Source organism: Carassius auratus, chromosome 11 (genome assembly GCF_003368295.1).
Source record: "Carassius auratus strain Wakin chromosome 11, ASM336829v1, whole genome shotgun sequence".
Taxonomy (NCBI): Eukaryota; Metazoa; Chordata; class Actinopteri; order Cypriniformes; family Cyprinidae; genus Carassius; species Carassius auratus.
The window spans coordinates 1,875,243-1,902,573 of record NC_039253.1 but is presented as its reverse complement, the minus strand read 5'-3'; the positions used below and the strand labels follow the sequence as shown (position 1 = coordinate 1,902,573).

The 27,331-nt window shown below is 35.0% G+C and overlaps 1 protein-coding gene across 4 annotated transcripts in view; it reads left to right on the top strand.

Moving 5' to 3' along the window:
* The window catches only part of LOC113110710 (spectrin beta chain, non-erythrocytic 1-like), a 93,988-nt gene that overhangs the window by 16,581 nt on the left and 50,076 nt on the right, over nucleotides 1-27,331 (top strand). For 2 of the 4 annotated variants that reach the window (XM_026274859.1, XM_026274858.1), the window contains exon 2: nucleotides 9,210-9,419. In XM_026274859.1, coding sequence (XP_026130644.1) covers nucleotides 9,275-9,419 — 145 coding nt within the window. In that variant the 5' untranslated portion in view covers nucleotides 9,210-9,274. Of the gene's footprint in view, nucleotides 1-9,209; nucleotides 9,420-18,947; nucleotides 19,310-27,331 lie in introns of those variants that run through there. The other 2 variants (XM_026274861.1, XM_026274860.1) reach the window with 1 other exon arrangement.

Genomic DNA, 27,331 nt, shown 5'->3' with positions numbered 1-27,331 from the left:
CGGTGTGTGTGTGTGTTTCTGTGTGTGTGTTTCTGTGTGTGTGTGTGCTTGTGCTGTATTGGTGTGTGTGTGTGCTTGTGCTGTATCGGTGTGTGTGTGTGTGCTTGTGCTGTATTGGTGTGTGTGTGTGTGTGTGTGCTTGTGCTGTATTGGTGTGTGTGTGTGTGTGTGTGTGTGTGTTTGTGTGTGTGCTTGTGCTGTATTGGTGTGTGTGTGTGTGTGTGTGTGTTTCTGTGTGTGTGTGCTTGTGCTGTATTGGTGTGTGTGTGTCTGTGTGTGTGTGTGTGTGTGCGCGCGTGTGTGTGTGCGCGTGCTGTATTGGTGTGTGTGAGTGAGTGTGTGTGCTTGTGCTGTATCGGTGTGTGTGTGTGTGTATGGGCTGATACGGTGGTGTAGTGTGTGTGTGTGTGTGTGTGCTTGTGCTGTATTGGTGTGTGTGTATGTGTGTGTGTGTGTGTGTGTGTGCTTGTGCTGTATTGGTGTGTGTGTGTGTGTGTTTCTGTGTGTGTGTGCTTGTGCTGTATTGGTGTGTGTGTGTGCGTGTGTGTGTGTGCTTGTGCTGTATTGGTGTGTGTGTGTGTGAGTGAGTGTGTGTGCTTGTGCTGTATCGGTGTGTGTCTGTGTGTGTGTGCATGGGCTGATACGGTGCTGTATCGGTGTGTGTGTGTGTGTGTGTGTGTGTGTGTGTGTGGGCTGTATCAGGGTGGAGGGCTCCAGCAGAATGAAGGATTCGTCCCACACTCGTTCATCAGCGGGGCAGTGTAATGTCAGTGTAACCTAGGCAACGTATTGAGTAGCAGATCTCAGTACTGTCCCACGCACAAATATCTCCATGGTAACCACACGTTCCACAAAAATACCATAGTCACTATAATTATTACAGCTTTAGATGAAGAAAGGATCCCTGCTTCTGCTGCTCAAGCTAATGCTTTCTCCAGAACATGTACCAATCTGATTTTTATTCATGTCAAATCATTAAATGAACACAGGTCTTTTAAAACACATATTTTTAGGTTTTCTTCCCTTCATTTTACATGTTTTTAAATGTTTAATAAGCTGTAAGAATAACAATTGTCTGAGATTGGCAGTATAATGGTAATCAGAGTTTCTGCCAAAATAGCACATACTCATATACTCATCAATTATTATTCGTTTGAATTAAGAAACAAATTTGCTATTGCTCCTAAAAAAAAAAAAAAAAATCTAAAATAGTGACATGCAATAGTCTATTTGTTAGTCATGTAACAAATGTGTTTATTTTATTTGTTTTGTTAGACCTTAAAATATGCAAAAATACCTTAAAATATGCAACAACAGAAATAAGCATTGTTTATTATTTTGCATTAGTATTCGGATGTTTTGCATTGTGCATTATTAATTTTGTGCATTTTTTCGTGCATCGCATAACTTTTCGTCCCAATTAATGATTTTATTCCCTAAATCTAGGTCATTTCTATAACACAAATTATTCATCATGGTAGAATTTTTAGTACTCTGTTTTCATTACTGTGTTATATAAATATGAAAGCATGATTTATAAGGACTTGATATATGCAAAAGTATAAGTTTTTTGTACTTGAATTGGAATGATAATATCACAATCCTGAATGTCCTAAAATATGCAGAATTTTTTATTTTATACATGAATGAGAATAAAAAATAATGTAACAGTCCAGTAAATCAATCAATGTTAAGATTTTATTATTTTATAGGTCCTAAAATGTTTTTTTTTTTAATATACATTAATAAGAATATTAATACTAAATATAAAAAATATATATTTTAGAAGAATATTATGAATAGGAATTGCATGTAATTTATATTATTTAATTTTGATAGGAAGGGGTGGAAAAAGCAAAGAAAGTTTAAGTACATATAATATGCCAAAATATATATTATTATTTATTCTTATTATTTTATTTAGAGAATAAAAGTAAATAATTATTTATAAGGTTAAGGTCCCAAAATATATAAAAAAAAAAAAAAAATTCCCCCCTTGAGTTGGCTTGTAAATATGAGCTGGACATTGCTTACAGAGCTTCACCCCGTTGAACTCTACCCCACGTGCTGGATCTTAGCGTGATCGTAAATCCACATTGATCAGATACTCGTGTTTTTATAGCCACCATCTGGGTCACACAAGCCAAAGCCTTTATGACATCTCCTCAGACGTTCACCCTTCAGATCCGCTCTGTTGAAATCTCTATAAGAACAAAGAGGCCGGTCTTTGTTTTCGTGTGCTGCTGCCCCCTGCTGGAGGTCACATGCCTCGTCCTCCTGCGACCAACAATTTCCAAGTTTCTCTCAATCCGATGATTGCTATTATGCATCTCCCATCATGATTCCTGGCTCGAGTGGGTCACAGAAACACAAGACTGTCATATCGAACGCCCGTTTGTTGGCTGCGATCGCGATGCATCTCTCGGGGTCGTTTATTCCCGTGAAGCGCTTACATGAAACTATTTGGCTCCAGTTGAAGTTTCCTGATTCATCCTCGTTCATAATAGCTAGCTAACTGTGTTTCTCAGAGGGGTTTCAGTCGTTTCCATCTCATGGGGAGTGCACACAAATGAAAGTGCAACACGGGTCATTTATGAAGGCCGCAGTGTTCATGCGAATCCCAGCACTCATTTCCTGAAGATGATCGGATGAGAGGAAACACTAAACACGGCTGTAACTAATGAGTTCACTGCTGATCGTCACATATTGGTTTTAACACACCATCGATCCGGGATGTGAAGCTCGGGGCTGGCTTCTTGAAAAGCTTTTAAAGCTTTTATAAAAATGTATATAAAGCTCATCCGCTAATAGAAAAGAAGCAAGTGCAAGGTGTGTGACCTTGTAGACGAGATGCGCCAGAAAAATGCCAAGAATTGATCTTTTACAAAAATCTAATAAAATCAGTTTAAGCTTTAACCCTTACAACAATTTACTTTTCTACCAGTAAAAATTATATCATAATATTATATAATTATTATAGAGCATTATCTAAAATTATTCTTTTATTTTATAATTAATTATAATAAAAACAGTTGGTTTAATTATTATAAAAAATGAATTGTAGATAATACAAATAATTATTTATTTATTAATCACTATATGAATGTTTAGCTATTGATTATACATTTCGGTTAGTAAGATAAAAGTGTAATGAAATTTAGTTAATTGAAAATTGCTTTATTTGAACTTAAAAAAATGTATACATTTATTCAGCAAGGATGCATTACATTTATAAAAATGTGACTATTCACACTTTGACTGTTTCTATTCATCAAAATAATCTTGAAAACAATAATAATTATGTTTTCCAACAAAAATATTAAGCAACTCAATGTTCCTTGAGCAGTAAATCATCATATTCAAGTGATTTCTGAAGATCATGTGACACTGAAGACTGGAGGAATGATGCTGAAAATTCAGCTGCGCATCACAGAAATAAATTATATTTGATTTTATATCCGCATAGAAAACTGTCATTTGGAATTGTAATAATATTTCACAATTTTTACTGTATTTCTGGTCAAATAAATGCAGCCTTGGTGTACAGAAGAGACTTTTAGACTTAAAATCCTATCGACCCCAAACTTCTTGGTAAAGTATGTTGATTTAACCAGAAGAAGGCCACACCTCAGAAATGGGTCATGTGACATTTCAACCAATCAGCTTTTAAATAGAGGTTTTAAACGATGGCATGTGCTCTCATTAGATCAGCAGTTTGTGCAGATTGTTCGGTCGAAGCGGTCTGATATAAGATCCTCATGTTGTTTACCAGCTAATCGAATCTGTGGAGAGAAATGGAGGGAGAAGTAGACAGTAATGGTCTTTCAGAGCTGATAACAGCAGAGCCGTACATCAGAAAGATAATGATTATGACTATAACCTAGTAAAGCTGCCTTCGAAGGGAACATCTTACCTGAAAAACAACCTCTTAACTTTGTAATTAAGCTAGATCTATTACAGCTAGCTGAATGAACGAAGGTGTGCATTTTGGCATTTGATTTACAACAGTTTGCTTACATTGCATAACATTTCTTTTCACTCACAGATTGCAGCATTGATCGCTTTAACCAATGAAGTGTTTGTGTTGAGTTTATGAACACGATAACTCATCAGAGGCATCTGATTTGTCACCGTTTATGAATTTAACTTATGCACGAAATTGGGATTAGCGTTTAGCAAATAAAGCACCATTTCAATCCAGTGAGTTTAAGAGAACAAAACCGTCACTTCCTGATTAAGTTGCGCTAAATATTGCAAAGAGAAAAATAATTGCTGCAATTTGAGAAGGCATTTTTGTATGCATTAAATTACCAGCTTCAGAGTACGCTGTCGTGTTATCTTATTTTCAGAGTCTGCTGTTCAGGAACACAGTTTTGGGAGTTAATCATAATGAAGCATTTTGACGAGACTTTCCTAAAGCATTTTAGAATGACAAAACTAGCATTTCAGATGCTGTGCCATTCAGATCCAGTTATGCTGTCCCGTTGTGAAGTCATGTCTTTTTGTGATGCAGCCATAGCTTTTCTTCATTATGCATTTTAAATTAAAATATAATTCTAATTTTGATTATATTTAAGTATAAAATTTGTATTTAGTTTTTCAGAATTTTTGACAGCCCTAATGCACATTAATTATCAGTCGCAGTTTGTGCACATGTTTTCTTACTGGATAAGAAATCTGTCCTACTTTGTTGAGTGCATAAGTATTTTATGAACATTTTTCAGAAAATTAATGCAGATCTTGGCATTTCCATTCAGTTTTTTTTTTATTTTATTATTATTTTATTTTTTTTTGTAATAAAAAAATGAGAATATTTTTATGTGCATAAAAATAGGTGGATAAAAAATATAGCTTCTGACTGGATTCTAACTGAAACTGGTAAATTCTCTCATCATCATCAACGAAAAAATGCAGAACAGCTGTAAGTAAGATATTTTTGTAGTGTGGACAGTATTAATGATTATAACGAGGGCTTTTCGATCGCTTTACTGTTTTTTGCTCACTTTTTTAAAATATATATATATTTTTTATTAACTATTTTGTTTTTTTATGCTATTTGGAAATATAACCAATTTAAAGGCTTGATTTTAACTAATGTGTAAATAACTCTAAATGCCATCTCAGATGTAGATCCTGTTTCATCTTTGATTGCTTTTGTTGATGTTGAGAATAAATGTGTGTTGTGTTTGATTGATGTATCTGCTTCAATATAAGTATTTGACATAAAAACAACACCTTTTAATGAGATCATCATAAAAAACGATGCCCCTGGAAATCAATTCTAGGGGCAAAATTGACCCTTAATTTAAAAGTAAATTTCTGACCCTGATTAGCAAATACTTTTTATATGATCTGAAATGCAGCCTGTGTGGTTTTGGGCCAGATCTGATCTCTCTCTCTCTCTCTCTGTCTCTCTCCCTCTCCCTCTCTCTCTCTCTGTCTCTCTCTCTCTCTCCCTCTCTCCCTCTCTCTCTCTCTCTCTCTCTCAGTCCATCTCTGCTGTGCTTTAATGCAGTCTGTGAGTGTGTGCCAGTGCCGCTGCTATAAAAAGCTCTGCAGACAAGACTAGCGCAGCTCCGTGTACATGCTAGCGCTAGCTTTGACCTCAGCAGTATGGACGGAAACAAACACACACGATGCTGACACTCACATAAACGTGTGTTAGCGTTAGCATGATCCTAAAGCCTTGTCTGTCACCTGGATCAGCTTTCACACAATATCATGCTTAGATCCTCAGGATGGTTTTGACCTTGATTCACATATTTGCAGTTTTTAATGTGATACAGTGATTTAGAAGGGCTATCAGATGGTATATTAATCAAATTGTAATGCACATATATTAGTAGTATTTAACACAAAGTAGCATGGTATTTAAAAAAATTATAATTATCGCCTCGTGTCTTATTCAAATGTTTTTTTCATTCATTGAAATAAATCACAAATAAAAAATAAATAAAAATCTATACAGATATTAAAAATAAAAACGAATACAAATGACACTACACAAAGAGCTAAACAAATATAAAAATATAAAACTTATTAAAATGACAAAAGCGCATAATAAACTACTAAAACTGAAATAAAAAATAAATGGATGCTATACAGAAATATTAAAATAATGAATAAAAATGAAAAAAGCACAAACTAAAACTACTAAAACTGAAATAAAAAAAATAAATACTGTATAGAATAAAAAAAAAAACTACTACAGAAAAAAATTAAGCTAAACAGAAATATAAAAAAACTAATTAAAAGCACATAATAAACTACTAAAACTGAAATAAAAAGTAAAAAAATAAATGGATACTATACAGAAATATATATATATATATATATAAATGAAAAAAGCACAAACTACAACTGAAACAAAAATAAATGCTGTATTTTACACAGCAAAAACTATATATAGATATATTATATAAAATATCATTTAGAACAGCAATAGCATGTAAACAATACAAAAATAAAAAGAAATATATAATGTGATGCATTTTCAAAAGTGATAATACAGAGTTATCTTAATATATATAATGTCACTGAAAAATCAGCATCTGCTTTTTAACTATCAGAAAAACTTAGTATTACAGCAGCATCTTAAAAAAATATATAGATGCACATGGACATTTTCTTCAGTAACTGTGTTCATGTGATATTTTGATATATTTAATGGTACAGTGTATGCCTGACATATCTATATCTTTTTTGTAGTTGTTGTTTTGTAAGATGAACCTTTCATATAAAGAAAGAAGTTGGCGAGACAGGTTATGTGTGTTTTTCTGTAGAGTCAGAGAGGACGGTGATTAAGATGGGCATCAGTGCACTCGACCGAGGCTTTTACTGCAGAGGACAGACGCTCGTCTGACTTAAATCAATGAGATGTGTGCGTCTTGACTTTGAGCCAGACAGAGCCATCAGTCCAGCTCACATATTGACATGAGAACGTCTCCAGCGCTGTCTGAACTCCACCTGAAGATCTGCATTTACTCTAGTCAATAAATAACATGCTAGTTCAGTACCCTGCGCTAAACATAGTATTACCGTCATTGAGTCCGTGTGACATTGTCTTGAATGCTGTGATCTCTTTCTCCTTGCTTTCTGTGTCATCCTGGTCGCCGTTCGCTCTGAAGCCGAATCTCTGAGCTCTTGAGAAGTAAAAAAGCCTTTCCCAGCGGCGCTGTTATATTTAGCAGCGCACCACGAGCAGTTTCTGGGACACGGGTGTTGCTCTCGTGATGAAAATGCCCTGGAAACTCATACTGGGAGGTTTTAGTGCGGCGTCGCTCATGCACAGCTCAGAGAGGTTTATGTGGGAGGTATTTGAAGAAAAACATCTCACAGGAGTGCAGCCGAACATGCTTGATTGTCTACAACCCAAGCCTTATGGTAGCAATTAGAGAAATGGACTGCGCCTCTCGTTTTAACACTAAAAGGCAGTGTGTTTTTAGTTTTGCATGTGTGTTTTTGTGCTGCTGAGCCTTTAAAGTGAATCAAGCACACAGTAATGATAGATAGATCTATTATCTGTTAAATTATTCATCTATTTAACCCCAAGTGTTAACACAAAGCCATGGTATTACCATCTTATCCAAACCAACCAGTGTTGATATTATTAACTAAAGCATGATTATGATACAAACATTCTAAAAAGTGACTTGAATAAAGCTGAAATGAAATAAAATGTAAATATTTAGATTACTTAAACGTAAAAAACGTAAAAATGACTTAAACTGAAATAAAATAGAATTCAAACCTATAAAGATTTTTTTTTTTTTATAAAATCAAAAAAAAAAAAAAAAAAAAACGACTGAAACAATAATAAAAAGAAATTCCCTTGGTCTATTTCGTTTCGTTTTACTTCACTTTTCTTTTGTCTATATTTATGCCTTCTTTTAATTTTACACTTTGCTTGTCTTGTGAACTTTTTATCAGAGCATATAATTATAAAGAAATACATAACTACTCTTAGTATTCACTGCAACTTTTAAAATGTAATAATTGCTTCCTTCTTTTTGGGTTAAATATCTAATATATTTGTACTGTAATAATAATAAACATAAACAGTAAGTGATGGTATAAATAAATGTTTTTGCTTGACCTTGTACAACCGAATCCTTATGGTAGCAATTAGAAAGATAAGCGTTGCATGCAGGAACGCCGCCCCATGTTTTCATAACGAAAAGCAATGCTTTTTAGCTTTGCATGGGTGTTTTTGTGCATATATGGATATCAGTTATCTCACGGCTGAGGAACACCACATGATTGTGCTTGTCTGTGGGCCGTGTGACGTCACAGGGGCAGTTCTGGGGTCCTCCAGCGGGGGGCAGTAGGTGCTTAAAGCAGAGCTGAGATGTGCTTCGTGATGGATGAATGAATGTTGAAGCAGCTGTTTTAAGATGGAGAGCGAGAGTGGGTTGATGGGAAATAAGTCCTGTCTCTTTGCAAAGGTCAGCAGATCACAAGTGTTTTTCTGAGTCACTGATGATGGGGAGGAAAAACATTTTATTTCATTTATTTATTTATTTATTTTGTACTTTAGCTCATTATTTATATTTACTTTCATGAAACACTTCAATGGTCTTGTTGTGAACTTGCAGCAGAGCATGTTATTCCAAATTAATAATAAAAAGGAAACAAAATGAAACAAAAAATTTGATTAGATAATTGGTGGATGTAATAGTGCTAAATAACTACAAAATAATTGTTTATTAAATGTTGCATCCTTTTTATTTAAAAATATAATTTCGAAAAATATATAAATATATATGCATAAATATATTTATATATAAAATATGGTGTATATAAATTATATATTTTATTTGTTATTAACATTTTTATTTTTAAATTAAAAGGATGCAACAGTTAAACTAAATTGCTGAAACAAATAATAAAAGGAGTATAAAATAATATAATATAATATAATATAATATAAAATTATTTTTTTTAACCATAAAAAAAGGAGGATACTTGATTTGAGTATTTGGCCTAAATGAATTCTAACCCCATTTTATCTTCTTTAAATCCATTGTACAAAATTCCAGCAGATTATCTCCCAAATTCAGTGCAGAAAATATGATCTAAAAAGAAAGAAAGATTCATAGTAGGTTTCAGTAGTCATGTCTGTTACGTATCTAATAATATCCCAGGTTTGTTCATGAACTGGGATGCTCCCTAACCAAAATGACCTTTGACCCCTCCGTCTCTTTCTGCAGGGCTTCAGAGGAAGCCGCCCATGAGGAAGTGTGTACGGTGAAAAGGCGAAAGGTCAGAGGTCAGGATGACGACAGTAGCCGCAGAATACGACCACATGGACATCCAGCAGCAGTACCAGGAAAGTGTGAACAACCGCTGGGAAGACGAATGGGACAATGAGAACAGCTCGGCCCGATTGTTCGAGCGCTCGCGCATCAAGGCTCTAGCAGGTGAGTGGAAATCACAAAGTCCATCTGCTGATAAATCATGGATTCACATGACCTTCTTTCAGAGATTAAAAGCTGTAGTTACAAACACAGAGAGGTCATTATCAGCAGAAATGTATTGTTATGCGTGTGTACTTGGCTTTGAGCAGCTGTAACTAGTGCTTGATAATGTGCAACATGACATCTGGTGATTTAGTGTAGTGTGGGAGAGCAGAGAGAGAGTGGGTGTGAGTTCACACTTTCTCTGCTCCTTCTGAAGATCCACAGCGAAGCCCTCGCATCCACAGACCAACATTAGAGGCTCTTGTGCCTCGTACAGGACACTGAACACGTTACATAAAATCAGTATATAATGCAGGTCCTATAGATGCTGATGTAGGAAGGGTCTTCTAAGTGAACCACACACCTGTGATTAACTAAAAGCACATTTTGGAGTGTGGTTGCACACTAGAGAAACATGACACATTTTATTTTATTTATTTTATTTTATTTATTTATTTATTTATTTATTTATTTATTTATTTATTTATTTATTTTTATTTATTTTATTTTATTTTTATTTGTGCACTTCTCTGGTTTTATTGTACATTTTTTATCAGAGGATGCAATTCCACAATAAAATAATAAAGATAAAAAAAATTTATATAATATTATAATATAATAATATTTCCTCTTTTACATATAATATGCATGTGTAAAAATAATATATACTACCATATATACTACTAATGGGACAATTAGATTTTTCATGATTTATTGTTGATTGGAAAGTTGAAAACAGCAGCATTTATTTGAAACTGAAATCCTTTGCAACATTCGAAATGTCTTTACTGACACTAATCAATTTAATGCATCCTTGCTGAATAAAAGATTTCATTTCTTTCATTTGGACCTCCTCAGGAGGGGTTCAGGCTTTAATTAGGACATTTCGACCACCACCACCTCTCCATGTATTTCTTTCTTCATATGATTCCTTCCCGTAATATCTTGGATGACAGTAGCATTTTCCCTCTCCTGTTTTCCATCATGTTCTCTGTGTTTACAGAGGTGTGATGTTGTTTATGAGTGTTTGCAGCTGCCGAGAGGAAGCCCAGCATTAATGTGCTCTTATTATCTCGGGGTGGCTGAGTTTAAACCTGTGCGCTCGCTGTGAGACTCACCCCGATACTTCAGGACCGAGGAAGATGAAACATAAAATCTCTTCCTCTCTCTCTTGATGCCAAAAACCACAAACCGTTTCTGGAGTTGTAAAAAGCCCCCTGCATTCCAGCAAGCGTCCTACGTTTCACGTGATTGTGTTTTCCTGCATTCCTGGGCAGCAGAGCATGCGCCGCCCTCGCTCTCCCTCTCATTCTGTATCATGGAAGCAGGAGTAACACTCAAGAAAGAGATACGAAACAAGTGTAAGGTGAAGAGTGTGATTATTTGAGTCACTAAACATAATTAAAATAGGTTGATTTTCTTTGTGTTGAAATAGTGTGACTCCTCGTAAAATGCTCAATAAAAAAAATGTATCTAATAGTATGAACAAGCTTGATGTAGGCAACATTAGATCAACCAATGATGTGATTTGGGGGCGGGGCTATCTGCTCATCCAACCAATAGCAGTGAACCGTTTCTGAAAGTGAAAGTAAAGTGAAGGTGACCCATCTAAGGTTGCACCAGTGTCATTTTAGTATTGTTTATATACTATTATAGTTTTTATTAATATTTTGAATTAGCTTTAACTGTTATATTTTCAGCTTTCATACAAATTTTAGATTTTAGTGAATTCATTTTTAGTTTTTCTTTTTTCAAACATAAATGTTTGTTTAATTTATATTTTATTTTAGTTCTAGTTGAGTTTGTTTTTATTTATTTCCATTTAGTAAATGTATTGCTTCAACTTACTTTATTTAAATTATTTATATTTTTTGAAGTTGGAGTTTTTCACCCAATATTTAAATTTTATTTTATTTTATTTAAGCTTTTTTCTTATAATTAAGAACAAAAAATTATAATTTTAGGTTCAGTTCATGTAAATGTTGCACTTAACACTATTCTTTTTTTTTACCAAAACTAAAGTTGTCGTTTAGCCAAAAACTGAAACTAAAAATAAAGTTTCAATAATTACATTTGTGTAATTGGGTAGTTTAACCCTGTTGTAGTTTATGTATCTAAATAGACAATGACGTAATAATAAGGTTATTGAAGAAGTGTTAATTAAATGTCAATAATTTCAGCCCTCTACAACTATTCAGCCGAAACTGAAAACGTGTTTATTTTGGTGTTTGTCAAATATTTTCAGTTAATGAAATTTCAGCGCATTATTAAGTGCCACTAGAGATAGAAATTACACACTACACCGATAAACTAGTGACAACTGTGAGTTATCATACTGAAAAAAGTCTACATTAACATTTAATTATATAGAGTTGTGTTTGCTCTTTGCTGTCTCACCAGACTGTCATGGGCTCAGATGGGAAGTCAGATATCACACCGGCACGATTCTCTCCCAGAGCTCTGATAAGTCAGGAATCCCCCGGCAGCAGTCGGCATACCACACTAATGTGGACCATGTGCTGGAGCATGAGAGGGGCCCGCGCTCCGAAATACAGCCCTCTCAGACAGCCCATGGCCCAGGGGCACCAGATTGAGGCAAAAACACCCGCTTAATCGTGTTAGAAGCAGAAACCTAGTCTCTTTACTCCAATCACGAGCATGTGTGAGAATTATCACAGATTGATTCTGACACTTTGCTTTATTCGGTTGCTTTTATCTGAAGGTTTTTGTCAACTTAGTGATTCTGCAGACCTCTGCTATAGTTAAAAGATAGATAGATAGATAGATAGATAGATAGATAGATAGATAGATAGACGGATGGATGGATGGATGGACGGACAGATGGATGGATAGATAGATAGATAGACGGACAGACGGACAGACAGACGGGTAGATGGATGGATGGATGGACAGATGGACAGACAGATGGAAAGATGGATAGACGGATAGATGGATAGATGGATGGATAGATGGATAGACGGATAGACAGATGGATAGATGGATGGATGGACGGACAGACATACAGATGGATGGATGGATGGACGGACGGACGGACGGATGGACAGATGGACGGATGGATAGATAGATAGATAGATAGATAGATAGATAGATGGATGGACAGATGGATAGATAGATAGATAGATAGACAGACAGACAGACAGACGGGTAGATGGATGGATGGGTAGATAGATGGATGGATGGATGGATGGATGGACGGACGTATAGATAGATAGATAGATAGACGGACAGACAGACGGACAGACGGATGGATGGATGGATGGACGGACGGACGGACAGATGGATAGACAGATGGACAGAAAGATAGATAGATAGATAGACAGACAGACAGACGGGTAGACAGACAGACGGATGGATGGATGGATGGATGGATGGACGGACAGATGGATAGACAGATGGACAGAAAGATAGATAGATAGATAGATAGATAGATAGATAGATAGATTAGATAGATAGATAGATAGATAGATGGCTAGGTGGATAGATGGATAGACAGACCGATAGATGGATAGACAGACCGATAGACGGATAGACAGACAGATAGACGGATAGACAGACGGATAGACGGATAGACAGACAGATAGACGGATAGACAGACGGATAGACGGATAGACAGACAGATAGACGGATAGACAGACGGATAGACAGACAGATAGACGGATAGACAGACAGATAGACGGATAGACAGACGGATAGACGGATAGACAGACAGATAGACGGATAGACAGACGGATAGATGGATAGACAGACGGATAGATGCATAGACAGACGGATAGATGGATAGATAGACGGATAGATGGATAGACAGACGGATAGATGGATAGACAGACAGATAGATGGATAGACAGACGGATAGATGGATAGACAGACAGATAGATGGATAGATAGACGGATAGATGGATAGACAGACAGATAGATGGATAGACAGACGGATAGACGGATGGATGGACGGACGGACAGACAGATAGATGGTTAGTTGGCTAGATGGGATAGTTGGTTGGGTAGATAGGTGGATTGTTTGGTAAATAGATATTTGGGTAGATACATTGGTAAATTGTTGGATGATAGTTAGGAAGATCGATCAATCAATCGATAGATGTACAAATAGTTGAGTAGGTAGATAGTTTGATAGATGGATATTTGGGTAGGTAAATTATTTAATAATAAACTAGTGCTCAAGTCAACGAGGTGGCAGAGATCGCTTCATGTTTTTCTTTATTTTATAAAAGCACAACATTTTGTTGAAATTGTGAGTGCACACAAATACAAGCAGACCCTTTACAGTTACGAATGATGAATTACTTTTACCTTTATGGCCAAAAATGATGGTGTAGGCTATTCTAAGTTGTTTCCACAGACAATAAGTGCATGTGATTGTACTGGTACCTCTATGTCCTCTATTGCACTTTAGCTCCCACTCTCCGCACAAACTTAAATAAAATGCACAATTATTATAGCGCAGATTTAACGGATAAACATTGTTATATGCTTGAACTGTTTTTTAGGCAAGTCGGGATTATTTGAGAAGGCTGCTGCTGGCCGCTTGGTCGTTACTTTAAAAAACAAAAACTTATATATAATCGAATGAAAAATGCTCCGAACATTTTTATTATTTTTATTAAATGACAAGGGCTTGGCTAGAGCTTAAATTTTAGGCCCGTGCAGGGCTCTAGATAGTTGGCTAGTAGATGGATAGTTGAATAGTTAGTTGGATACATGAGTATATAGTTTGGTAGATGGATAATTGGGTAGTTGGTAGTTAGTTGGGTAGATAGTTGAGTAGCTGCATAGATAGATAAAGGCATGCATCTTTATTAAGTAACATATTAGACTTCAGGTACAGAATTAATGCTGTCATCATGAATAATTAATTAAGGCCCTTCAGTTGCTTAGTTTCTCACACACACTCAGGGTTTTGTCAAGTATTGCTTTGTGGGGCAGTGGACTAGTATTCCACCAATGAAACGCGAGCATCTAAATTATTGACCGGTGTTATTAAAAATAAATGAGTCTGCTCGAGTGACTGCTGCTCCATCAAGAAAAACTCACTTTAGCCACGCAGTAATATCCCACTCGTCCTTACGCATTAATTATGATTGTCTTTCTCAGTTGAGTTTATTTAGGTTTCAAATGTTTCTGCCATAAAGATTCTCCGAAAAAGCATGTAGATCATAGGCTGAGTAAAGTTCGAGTTCATACTGTGACTTTTGGGTTCAGAGAGTATTTTTCTTTTCTTATTGTGATTTAAAGGAAACACCCACAGACCCCCGTGTCTTTCCTCTATCCTTCCTTCGCCGAGTTTGTCGGCCAGATGTCTGTGAAATCACCCCACTTTATGTAGATCATTGTCATACTTAGAAACACAATGTATCCAGACGTTATCAGCTGTTAAATGGACTGGCTCTGCTGAAATCAGCATGTTTGAGTTCAGTATCAAATGAGAGCACTTGTGTTGCATTACAATAGGAATTGTGGGATTGTGCAAGTACATGTTTATAAGATCACGGCAAAGCATCATGTGAAATCTCGCAGAAAATTGTTCCTTCATTGACTTGCCAAAGGAGCGATTGTCTCAGTGCCAACAGAAACACACACTTACATACATTTATCCCACTATGAGTGGAAAAACAACACATCTGAAATGCATTTGCGCTGCTCACCCTTCATAGTCAGTTTGCACATGTGCATGTATTCATGTAGAAATACTGCTATTGATTAGAGAAAAAAAAAACATAGGATATGAATCCACTGGTAATCCATTGGTGTCACTGCGTTTCTCTTATAGTTTTGATTTGGATTAACAAAACCAGATTAACTAGATTAGATCATTTAGATGTTTGTTGCTGATTGGTAATGATTAGTGATTTGTAAATTTTATCAATAAATCCATAAGAAATTTAAGCCATGTATAAAGATTTTGCCTTAAATGACCTACAACACACTAGCATTGTCATTTCATCACATAAGAAATGGAAAAAATGTAGTAATAAAATAGTATATATATATTTTTAATTATTTGATATTTTTTTAATTACATTTTATACATGTGTACAATTTATAAATAATTGTGTTGCCTTTTTATTGCATTGCCACATTTTCTTCAAAAATATAAAAAATTACAGTTTTACAAAGTTTTAAAACCTATTTATCATTATTCATCATATATTTGTGTGATAATATATTTTTATTATTTTTCTAATAAACACACACACATGCTCTTATCTGTAACAATATTTTTTAATCATTTTATAAATGTATTATTATTACATTTTGTACATTTATAAAAAAATAATGCATTATCCCCTTTCATCACAATTACTTCAGAAAATGTAAAAAGAATTATATACTATTTATTTGCATAATCTTTAAAACTATTTTTATGTTATAATTGTATTATTATTACATTTCTTACATTTATTAAAAAAAAAAAAAACTTTATTTCAACATACACATTTTCTTTCTTTCTTATCGTTGTATGACCAGCCCTTATTGGTGAATTTATTACAATTTATAAATTAACAAACATCACATTGATTTCAGAAAGTGTAAAAAAAATAGTTTTAAATTAGCTTTTATCTGTAAAAAGTATCATGTACTATATCACACATTAATATTTATATCTTTAAATTTCACTTTATTTTGTTGATTCTTTATGGTTACCGATCATTAGCTGATATGCTAATCCATTTATCTTCAGATTTTCCCCTCAGCTGTGACTGTATGATTGAGTTTAAACGCTCCTCTGCAGTGAATGACTAAACGTCTTCCAGGAAGCGTCTCCTCCCTCAAATATGTGGGCCGTTTATCACGGCGTGAGGGATGATTTCAGCTCAGATTCACTTGTGACTGAGAACAGTAGTGCAGATGGAGGTGAATTAAGAGCACTGAGGGACACGTGGACGTCTTGTGACTTCACAATGACACCACTGACTGTGTTTCTGCACAAACAGCCCTCTCAGTGCAGGCCCAGATCAACCAAACCACCCTCAGGCCTCAATCCCACGCTGGAAGCACTGAGGAATAATTCAACATTTGTTTATTTTGGAAATACAGGATCATGGGACACGTTCGGTCACATTATATCTCATCTCATGGTTCCTTGAGGATCCTGTCTTGTTCGTAAAAGTCAGAATACAGGACGCTACATTCCCAGTATTAGTCGGTGTTCTGGGTGGCTGTTAGGGTGTTCTAAGTGGTTGTTAGGGTGTGGATGGTGGTTGTTAGGGTGTTCTGGGTGGTTGTTAGGGTGTGTGCTAAGTGGTTGTTAGGGTGTTCAGGGTGGTTGTTAGGGTGTTCTAAGTGTTTGTTAGGGTGTTCTGGGTAGTTGTTAGGGTTTTCTCAGTATTAGTTGGTGTTCTGGGTGGTTGTTAGGGTGTTCTAAGTGGTTGTTATGGTGTTCTGGGTGGTTGTTAGGGTGTTCTCAGTATTAGTCGGTGTTCTGGGTGGTTGTTAGGGTGTTCTAAGTGTTTGTTAGGGTGTTCTGGGTTGTTGTTAGGGTGTTCTGGGTGATTTTCAGGGTGTTCTGGGTGGTTGTTAGGGTGTTCTTAGTGGTTGTTAGGGTGTTCTGGGTGGTTGCTAGGGTGTTCTGGGTGGTTGTTAGGGTGTTCTAAGTGGTTGTTAGGGTGTTCTAAGTGGTTGTTAGGGTGTTCTGGGTGGTTGTTATTGTGTTCTAAGTGGTTGTTAGGGTGTTCTAAGTGGTTGTTAGGGTGTTCTGGGTGGTTGTTATTGTGTTCTAAGTGGTTGTTAGGGTGTTCTAAGTGGTTGTTAGGGTGTTCTGGGTGGTTGTTATTGTGTTCTAAGTGGTTGTTAGGGTGTTCTAAGTGGTTGTTAGGGTGTTCTGGGTGGTTGTTAGGGTGTTCTGGGTGGTGGTTATTGTGTTCTAAGTGGTTGTTAGGGTGTTCTAAGTGGTTGTTAGGGTGTTCTGGGTGGTTGTTGGGGTGTTCTAAGTGGTTGTTAGGGTGTTCTAAGTGGTTGTTAGGGTGTGGTGGGTTGTTTCTTGGTGGTGAGCAGTGACAGTAGCCAATGCATCTGAATAGTGTAAAAAATAAAATTACGTTACTATTGTTATTGGTAACTATAAGACTAAACCTATATAAAAAAAATAGATTTTTTAAAATTAATCTGAAATAAAATAAAAAACAAAAAAAGATTAAATTATAAATGTTTATAATATAATGTTGAAGTACAAAAATGTATGAAAATAAATGAAAGCTATAAAAATAGTTTAAAAGAGAAATAAAAAAATTACAGAAGCACATAACAAAATTACTTAACTACTTCAGGTTAATTTAAGATTAAACTACTAAATAACTAAAACTATAACTGAAAAAATTATGAAAGCTAAAAAAGAAACGAGTATAAAATAAGCAGAAGCTCTTAATAAAATTGCTAAAATTAAGCCACTGCAAAAGAAAGTGTTTAAAAAAGTGTTTTTGGCTTCTAGCAACAATTTACTTGTACTAAAAGTAAAGTAAATAAAATATATATATATTAAATTAAGAAAAGCACATAAACATTTTTATCTTATTAAATCTAAATTAAAATGCAGTGTGAATGCCTGTTATTATTCTAAAATGTTAATAAACAAATTTGGTTGAAATCAGATAGAAAAGAATATAAACCCATTGCTGCAGTAAGCAAGAACAAATGCTTGTTTTTTTCCCAGCGAACTGTTGCTGACAGAAAACACACCACTTTTTATTGCTTGATTTACTGCATCTCATGCAGCGTTTCATATCTGCGCTGTACTCTCATAAAACGCCTGTAAATATCCAGCGTGGCTCTTAATTCACCTTCGTGGGGCTTGAAGCAATCCAGCTTTTTATCATGTTTAAGAAGCAGAAAGAGAAGCAGAAGTTTGCTGTCAGGAAAGTTTGAGCTGGATCTGCTGGATGTTTACTACTCCTGACACAGCCGTGTGAGATTCCTGAGTGGGAATTAGCAAATATTTGTTTAGCAGCAGACTGCAATTCAATAGCCAAACTCAGAGAAGTAGTTCAAAGTCTGCATTCATTGCAGAACGTCTCCTCACCTTGCAAACAGATGGACAGCAGAGGGGAAAAACAGGAGGAGGAGGGGAGCACAAATAAGCTTTAGGGGTTGCTAAAAGGATATTAGGAAGGATGCATTTAGTCCGAAATTCCAAGAAGGACATTCCGCGTTTCTAATGCAACTTCTATCGCATGACCTAAAAAACAATGCATGGAAATGGGCCGACTTCCTGCTCAACCTCCACCCCCGATCTTTCCGGAGACTTGGTTTGGTCCGTCTCCTCCTCTTCTTTCATTGTAATGAGGTGGTGACATCATCTGGAAACACACTGGCTGGGCCGCTGATGAAATTACAGCACTTCTGCCCTCCTCTTGTGCTCCGTTAAAGGTGTCTCGCAGAAGCCTTCCATTGACTCCCGCAGATTCAGAGCGAGTTTGGAGCTAGAGGGTCTCCCCTCCTTTGTATGACAGGAGGAGGGGCGTTTGTGTGCTTGAGGTTGGGGGGAGACGCTGCTTTTGAATGGACACAGTGGGAAGACAAACAGCAGCATGCTTGTCCCCTCTAAAACAGACTGGTTGAGAACATCAAACTGGGGCGAAAACCTTTTGCTTTTTGGATAACTCCCATTGCGAGAAGGAGATTTTGGCTTTCTTTCCCGACATCGTTCCTTCCCATTCTGTGGTTTCTTGGAGGAATCTGGAAATAGTTTCCCTCTCGGTCAGGGATCATGGATTTGGAGTGGGCGTCTGGGGGCCCCGAGGGCTTCTACCAGGAGCCCAGCTTCCCCGCGCAAATGCCCTTCAACTACAACCAGCTCGAGGGGCGTTTCAAGCAGCTGCAAGGTAAGATGCATCCGGGAGTGTGGATGCATTGTTTACAGCACCGTTAGGAAGAAGATTTGTGGGTTTCCTACAGCGCAGCAGCTGCGATTTGTGTTATATACACGCTTAAAAATAAAGGCTTTATTGGTGTCTATGGTTCAGTGAAGAATCTTTATCGTCCATGAAATTTAAAGGGTTCTTTGGGAAACCAAAAACCATCTTTCCATTTGTTTTTAATATGGTTCTTTTAAGATCGGTTCACTGAAACATTCTTTTAAGAACCAAAATTGGTCTTTCTTTAGAATCACTATAAAAACCCAATGGGGAACTTTATTTTTAGGAATGTAGATGCATCCACCGAGTGTTTTGTGTTTTACTCTTCTCCATAATCTTGGTGTCTGATGGAATTGGGAGTTTTAGACTGGATCAGTTGAATGGATCTTAGAATCTCCCCCACTAAAAGTAAATTTTGTACATGCTTTTCATGCAAACGTTCTACCTTAACGCTTGGCTTCCCTTCCCCAAAATCACCCGGGGGTCAATAAGCTCACCCTGAATGGGCCGTCATAGACAACAATGGAAAACCCGGGAAGGTGGGAGTGGTTGTTTTGTTCTGCTGACTATGTGACTGATAGTGGCATGTTTCTAAAAGCTGCCACTTCATATGCATTTAAAATGCGATTGCTAACGAGTGCAGCCGTTTGAGTTGGTTTTTGTTTAAAATAAGGTGCTTGTAAGGCTTTGTTGTTACTCATTGCTTAAATAGCTGGACGAAGCAGTTGCATTGTTCCATGCATGGATGTTATGGACCGTGCAACACTTTATGCTTACATTGCATTCACCAAACTGGTTTTACAGTTCAGATATTGCATTTTAGACTAGATCTGGTCGATCAATAGATGTGCGCTAGGCATTTGGCACTTCACACACTCAGCGATTTCACACATTTACGCCATTGCTCTCGTTTGCTGTTACTGTAGTGCAGATGCTTCACCAGAGCTTGGGGTTGTGTTTGAGTATCAGTTCAAGCTTTTGCATATCATTTCTCATTACCCAAGCATGCATTTGAAGAGTCACATGTGCATCATGAGATCTGCACAAGTGTGAATAGCATAAAAACTATTTAATGAGCAACTTTGATATCAGTTATCAATCAGTTGTTAATGAATCACAGCCCAGTTTGAGGTCAGCATTGCTGGGCTTCAACAGAAATCAATTGGCAGAAATACAGCTTTTGTAAATTAGGAGTCTGTTTACATTACATTCATGCATTTAGCAGACACTTTTCTGAGTTTGTGTGTGGCTAATCGTTAACTTAGATTCGCCCTGCCCTTAGTGATGACTTGACCTTTTACCTGTGATACGACAGATTTGAGTGATTCAGCTTCAGTGATCTCAGGCTTGTAAATAACTTAATGTGCTCGCTTTGAAATAAACTGTATTTCCGTCACCACCCTGCACATTTGACATACTTTAAATTGAATCGTGTACACGGTGAAAAGACTGTTTATTTTAGTCTTTCAGCTTCAATATTTCACGCTTACACTGTGGTTTTCTTCTTCAGTAAATATCTAAACATCTTTTCTGAACCCATGTGTCCTTGTTTTAAGCATACTCACTTAGTTTTTATAGTTTTTTTCAGAAAACAAGACTTAATATCTTAAATCTTATTGCATCTTAAGTAAACATGTCTCGACTAAAGAGTGTTTAGATATTTGTGACAGAAAACAAGACGTGTTGATTACAAATAGAGTTCATTCTGACATGTAACATCTTGGTGAACTGGTTTAATATTAAGTCAGAAGTTTCACGATGCATGTTAAAAACCAATGCTCACTGCACAAGAGCATTCTTCAAACCCTCTAGATGCTAGAGATCTGCCAAGATGAATGACAGATTGTTGGATTTGTGCTTGTGCTGTAGTGGATGGACTTCAATAGTCTAAACACATGATCCTGGCAGCATCTGTTCCACGGATAGTTTAGTGACGGCGAGGGTGCGTCCAGCTGATCTGGAGCTATTTCGCTCGGCGGACAGCACTGTAAGCTGTTTTTCTCCAGGCATGCGTGCTGAAGCAGATCTTTTGTCCTGCCAGGCCGCCTGTCTCTCAGTCTGGTCTTCTCAATGACCTTCTGTTGGGCTGTTGGCAGAGAAAGCGAGACGGAGGGAGACGTGGGGAGGATCGGGTCCGTGTGAGGATGTGAGATGTCAGATCTCGATTCTCTCAGAAGAGCTGTAAGAGTCACCACCCTCGGCGTGAGAGGAAGTGGATCCAACAGCTCTGGTGCAATGAAGGAAGCACTGACATGGCATTTCAAGATGCACAAAACCACCCAGAATCACAGTCTCGAGTGAACGTGCACTTAAACGTCATTGTGCAACACCCTAAAGATAAAATAGAGATTCAAAAAGAACATTTCAGTATTATTACTATACTATTATAGTATTTATTTTGAATGAGCTATTATTATTATTTTTTTTTAGGTTAATTCATTTTGTTGCGTGCATTTTTTTAGATAATTAATGGTTCCCGTGTACTTTAGACTTAGTTTCACACGCACACACACACACACACACACACACACACACACACACACACATATATATATATAATACAAAAACAATATTTAATAGTATTAGTCCTGGTTTTAATTTTTTAGTTGAACTTTTTCATGTAATATTTATATTTTATTTTATTTTAGCTTTATTTTAGTTAATGAATTTTTTTTTTTTTATAGTACTACTCCCAATTGTTTTTTTAAGTGCATGTTTTTCAGGTAATATTCATATTTTGTTTTATTTAATTTCATCTTTATCTGAATAAAGATGAAATGACATATAAATGATATTTAGTTCTAGAAGTTCAAGTTCTTCATTTATATTTTATTTTATTTCAGCTTTATTTCAGTAACTGGAAATGGTATTACTGGTGCTTCAATGTCAACATGAAACATAAGTTTGCATAATTGTATTTAAATAATGTGATATATTTCTTAGAAAAAGAGTGGCAATATTAAGTGGCATCAGCTGTAAATTAAAGTCATGCACCGATGCTTTTTTTTTTTTTTTTAAGAATCATAGCAACTCAAGACCCCATACAGCCAGAAAACATTGAAATAACTTTATTTTGAAGCGATATACATGTGAAACTCTGAGAACTGTTGTTTAAAAAAGCACTCAGTTATAAGCCCAAATGCAAATGAAATATTTGAGTGTTTTGTTCATTTGTTGGTGCATGTGTGTCAGGACATCTGGAGTGATGCACTAGTGCACATCTTCTGTCTGTTTGTCATGTGGGGTGGAGTTTAAACCAGTCAACCTGAAACAACAGGACAGTTTGAGTTCATATCAGATACTCACTCACACCTGTGATCACTTCACAAATAACTGTCTTACTCCTCATTTGATTCATTATCAATGGCTCTTTTCCAAAACCTAGTGAGCTTTATAGGGAGCTCTCTTCTCAGGCAGCATCCTAACTCGAGTCTAATCTTGTCAGTGGCTGATTTGGAGTGATTTCTGGAAATCATCGGCATCACGGATTGTGAATCTGGAATCTGTTTCCTCATGAGACGTGATGTTCCTGCTGAAGCGTGGCATTGATCATTGTCTCTCTGTAACACTGGATGAACTGTGAGTTTTTCTGCTGGCCACAACAGGAATCTCATCACTTAAATTGAGGCATGATGAACATGCATCCTCTGTTTGATTAAACGGCAGAAGCGTAAGAAATTATGAGCCGTGTGCTCATCTCTGTGAATGTAATGATGTCATCACAAACTGACTTTTGAAGCAGCTAGGAACCAAAAGTGTTATTTTATTACTGGATTAATATAAATATCTTCATAAATTATATTTTTTTTATTTATATATATCTGTAATCGACTATAAATATAGAAAAGGAAAAATTATATAAATTATTTTACATGGCCTTTATCATTTATTATATTTATTAGTGCTGTCAAATGATTAATTGCATATAAAATAAAAGTTTTTGTTTGCATAATTTATGTGTGTGTGTGTGTGTGTGTGTATTTATGTATATATAAATACACACACATACATAATAAATTTAGAAAATATTTACATGTATTTACATATTTATATTATAAACATTTATTTTATATATATATATATATATATATATAATCTATGAGTATCTGTGTAAATAAATGAAAAAAATATATGCATGTTTTTTTTACAAATGACTATATATATATAGTTGATGTATAAACTACTACACTTATAAACGACTACTAAATATTGTAGAAATTAAATTTTCTGTGAAGTTGCTATGCAATGATTTGTATCGTAAAAATCGCTATACAAATAAACTTGAATTTAATTGAATGCATCTTTTATAATTTAATTTTCTTTCTATTAACTTCTAATTAACTTCTTATTTCAAATTTATGTTATATTAATTAACATAATTAATGTTAATAAATGTAATTTTTTCATATACAGTTATATTCAATAACTTAAATAATGTAATACAATATATAGTTGATTTATTTGTATATTTTTAACGTAAAATGTAAAATAAAATTAAGAAATGTATACATTTTATAAAATGAAAAATATATAAATTGTTATTAATATTTAAAAAATTATATATTTTATTATATATACCGTTTATATTATAATGCAATGTATATATAATTTAATTCCTCCTCTGAAACAACTTTTAACATATATTTTACCCATGTTGCAATAATAGATAAAATCAAGCCCTGCCTTACAGTATTTGTCAAAAATACATCACAATGTTGTCTTTATGAGTTCCCTGTTTTACGCCGCATGTGTTTTTCATCAGCGCATGCATAAACTGGCTCTAAAACGTTCAACCTCTTTATTATGTTTGCCCTCGTCTCAAATACTCCGACTCCGTGTTGTGGTTTTAAGCAGAAGTGTTGAAATTGTAGGTTTATTTTCGAGCTCATGCTGAGGCCAGAGCTCCGCAGCGCACAGGAAGTCTTAGGAATTCCTTTCTGCTGACGCTCCCTCCACAGGAAGTGGATAAATCCGACAGGGAAGAGGAAGCCACCCATGGACTCCCTCTCTTGGTCCGTCCAAGCCGGCGTTTCTCATCGCTGTCTTGTGTCTTCAGGACGTCTTTAATCATCTGCATCGGAGTAGAAAAGCTTTCATGAGAAAAGCTGATCTCACTTATCTCTGACCCTATCGGCTTTCCATATTGAAATGTTTCAGTCGTGTTGCGCAACTCCAGATCCCAGAGCCAGCGTCATTTTCAGGAGATTTAGTGATAGCAGAGATGGGAAGATTGCTGTGCTCGGGACTTTTCCATCTCATTGGAATTCACATTCAGACACTGCTGTACTGTGTCCAAATCATATGTGATAATATCTACTTTTGTGTGCTTTCAGGGTTGGGTGGACCTGATATCAACTGAAATAATAGATACACACTACTGTTAGAAAGTTTAAAATTGATACTTTTACCTAAACATAAGTAATAGTAACAACATTTATAATAATAAAAAGGATTTCTAATTAGAATAAATGCTGATTTTGTAACTTCTTTTTTTTAAAATCATCATATTATTCTGATTTCTGAAGATCATGTGACACTGAAGACTGCTGAAAATTCAGCTTCGCATCACAGGAATAAATTACATTTTACAATATATTCACATAGGAAATGGTTATTTTAAATTGCAATAATATTTCAGATTTTTACTGTATTTTTTTTATCAAATAAATGCAGCATCAGTGTGCAAAATACATTAAACATCAAAAACATCAGTAGCGTGTACATGTAAATTCCTCAAATCCATGCATTAAATTGTTTTGCATTAAACGTCTCTGCAAACGCAGACAATGCTATCTGCGTGTTGCAGGATGTGCAGGGAGTGGTTTGTTTTGAGGTCAGCAAACAAAGATTTCGAGGATGCAGGAAACGCCAATAAATCAACAATCCCTGAACTCTCATAACCTGAGTTCCTTCAGCCCTGATTTGCCAAATCAAGCGTCTCTATTACTGTTCTAATCAATCTGAGCAGGATCTACAGACCTTTCTCAGACCCCTAGCCGAATTTAATAGTTCCCAACCTTATATTCATATGCGGTCACAATAGTTACTAATGTGACCTCCTGACCTGATCAGCCATCCAGACTGCAGTATTGATTTATCTGAACTGAATGTGACTTTGCCATTGCCCTCAAAATGTATTAAATCACATTTTACGGTTAATTTATTAACTAAGGACATTTGTACACACTCTGCTTCAAGGTGTTATTAGCAGCGGAGCATTCAACTGCAGTTTATATTCAAGCTAGCAGGTATTTGCACTGTTAGATGAGCTACGCTTAATGAATTTATAATAAAGTTGAGAAATGCCATTAAGAAATTTTCACAAATTACATCACAGTAATGGGAATAAAAACGTGCTATCATGAAAATAATGTCATAATGGTCATAAAATATTTAATATTTAATTTCATTTAATTAAAATTGGTAATTTATGTAATGCAAAATGGTTTGTTTATTTTATTAAAATAATGTATATATATATTTTTTTGTTTTGCATTGTTTTCATCATTTTCATAACAGTTACAGTAAATTACTGTACATTCACCTAAACAATTATTTGACTTCTTAGTTATTTAAACTTTTTATTTTATACAAAATATTTTTATTTAATTTACAGAGGAGCATTATATAGCCAATTATATTCAAGGTATTATATATTTATAATTATATTTATAATTCATATTGTATAAATTACAATATTGATGATCCATAACAAGATTGAAAAAAATCTATTTTATTTTATTTTACAAAAGCATATTCAGGACCTAGCATGTTTGCATTGTTTTAATTATTTTACATATTTTTATTACATAACATAAATTACAGTATTAAGAATTGCCACCGAGAATTATTAAAAAAATAAAAGCAACATAAAAGTAAAATAGGCATCTGCAAAAGGTTCTTAATTATCATGAAAATAATTTCACAATCCAAAAATTTTTATAGTCATAAAAATAAATTACTTTTAATTTACTTTTAAAAGTAGCCTAAATTAATTATTTTATTAGAAATTTTGTAATTATTTTATCATATAAATTGTGTTTATTTTTCAGTACTGTATTATATAGCCATTTATAGTGAAGCTACCCGGTCTTTAAGAGGGCATAAACAATCTGGATATGTTATGAGCTGTGTTTGATTAATTCATAACATCTCTATTCATTTAAAACCAGATTTAGCGGCTCATGTTCACCTGACTCTCAGTCCAGATGCTGCTTTATTCCTGTTTCTACCGGGCCGAGGGGAGCAACACTGCCGCCATTGTTACCCTACCCACAATCCTCTGGGAGGATCCTCAAGCCCGGCTAATCTGTAGTGTTCAGTGGCATTGGTTGTGATGTTATCGGCTCACAATGCAGCCACAGTTCGTCTCGAGTCCTTCTCCTACACATTTAGACACTTAGCTTTTTAAATCAGACATTCAAGCAAAGAAAGAGCAATTTTTTCAATTAAAATAATTCAAATGCATTTAAATTTGTATTTGATTTTAATTATTGTGTCACAATGCAAACATTATTAATGGCCCCAAAAATAATGAAAAATGCATAACTTATACAAAATATCTTTGCTAAATATTTTACATTTTTATTAGGCACAGAATAATTATATAATATTCATTTTTTTATTATTTATTTTATTAAAATACATTGTTAATTGTCATTTTATTTTATTTGTTTTGTCACAATGCTAAAATTCTTAATGGTCCTAAAATATTATTTAAAGAAAATAATAAAAAATGCATAGTTGTCTTACAAAATATGTTTTATTTTATTTTATATTAGCAACAGAGTAATTATATAGCACTCATTGTTTTAATGGTTTATTTTATTAAAATGCATTGTTTATTGTTAATTTATTAATATATTTTACATTTTTATTAATAGCAGAGTAATTATATAATATTCATTTTTAAATTATTTATTTTATTAAAATGCATTGTTAATTGTCATTTTAATTTATATATTTTGTCACAGTGCAAACATTCTTATT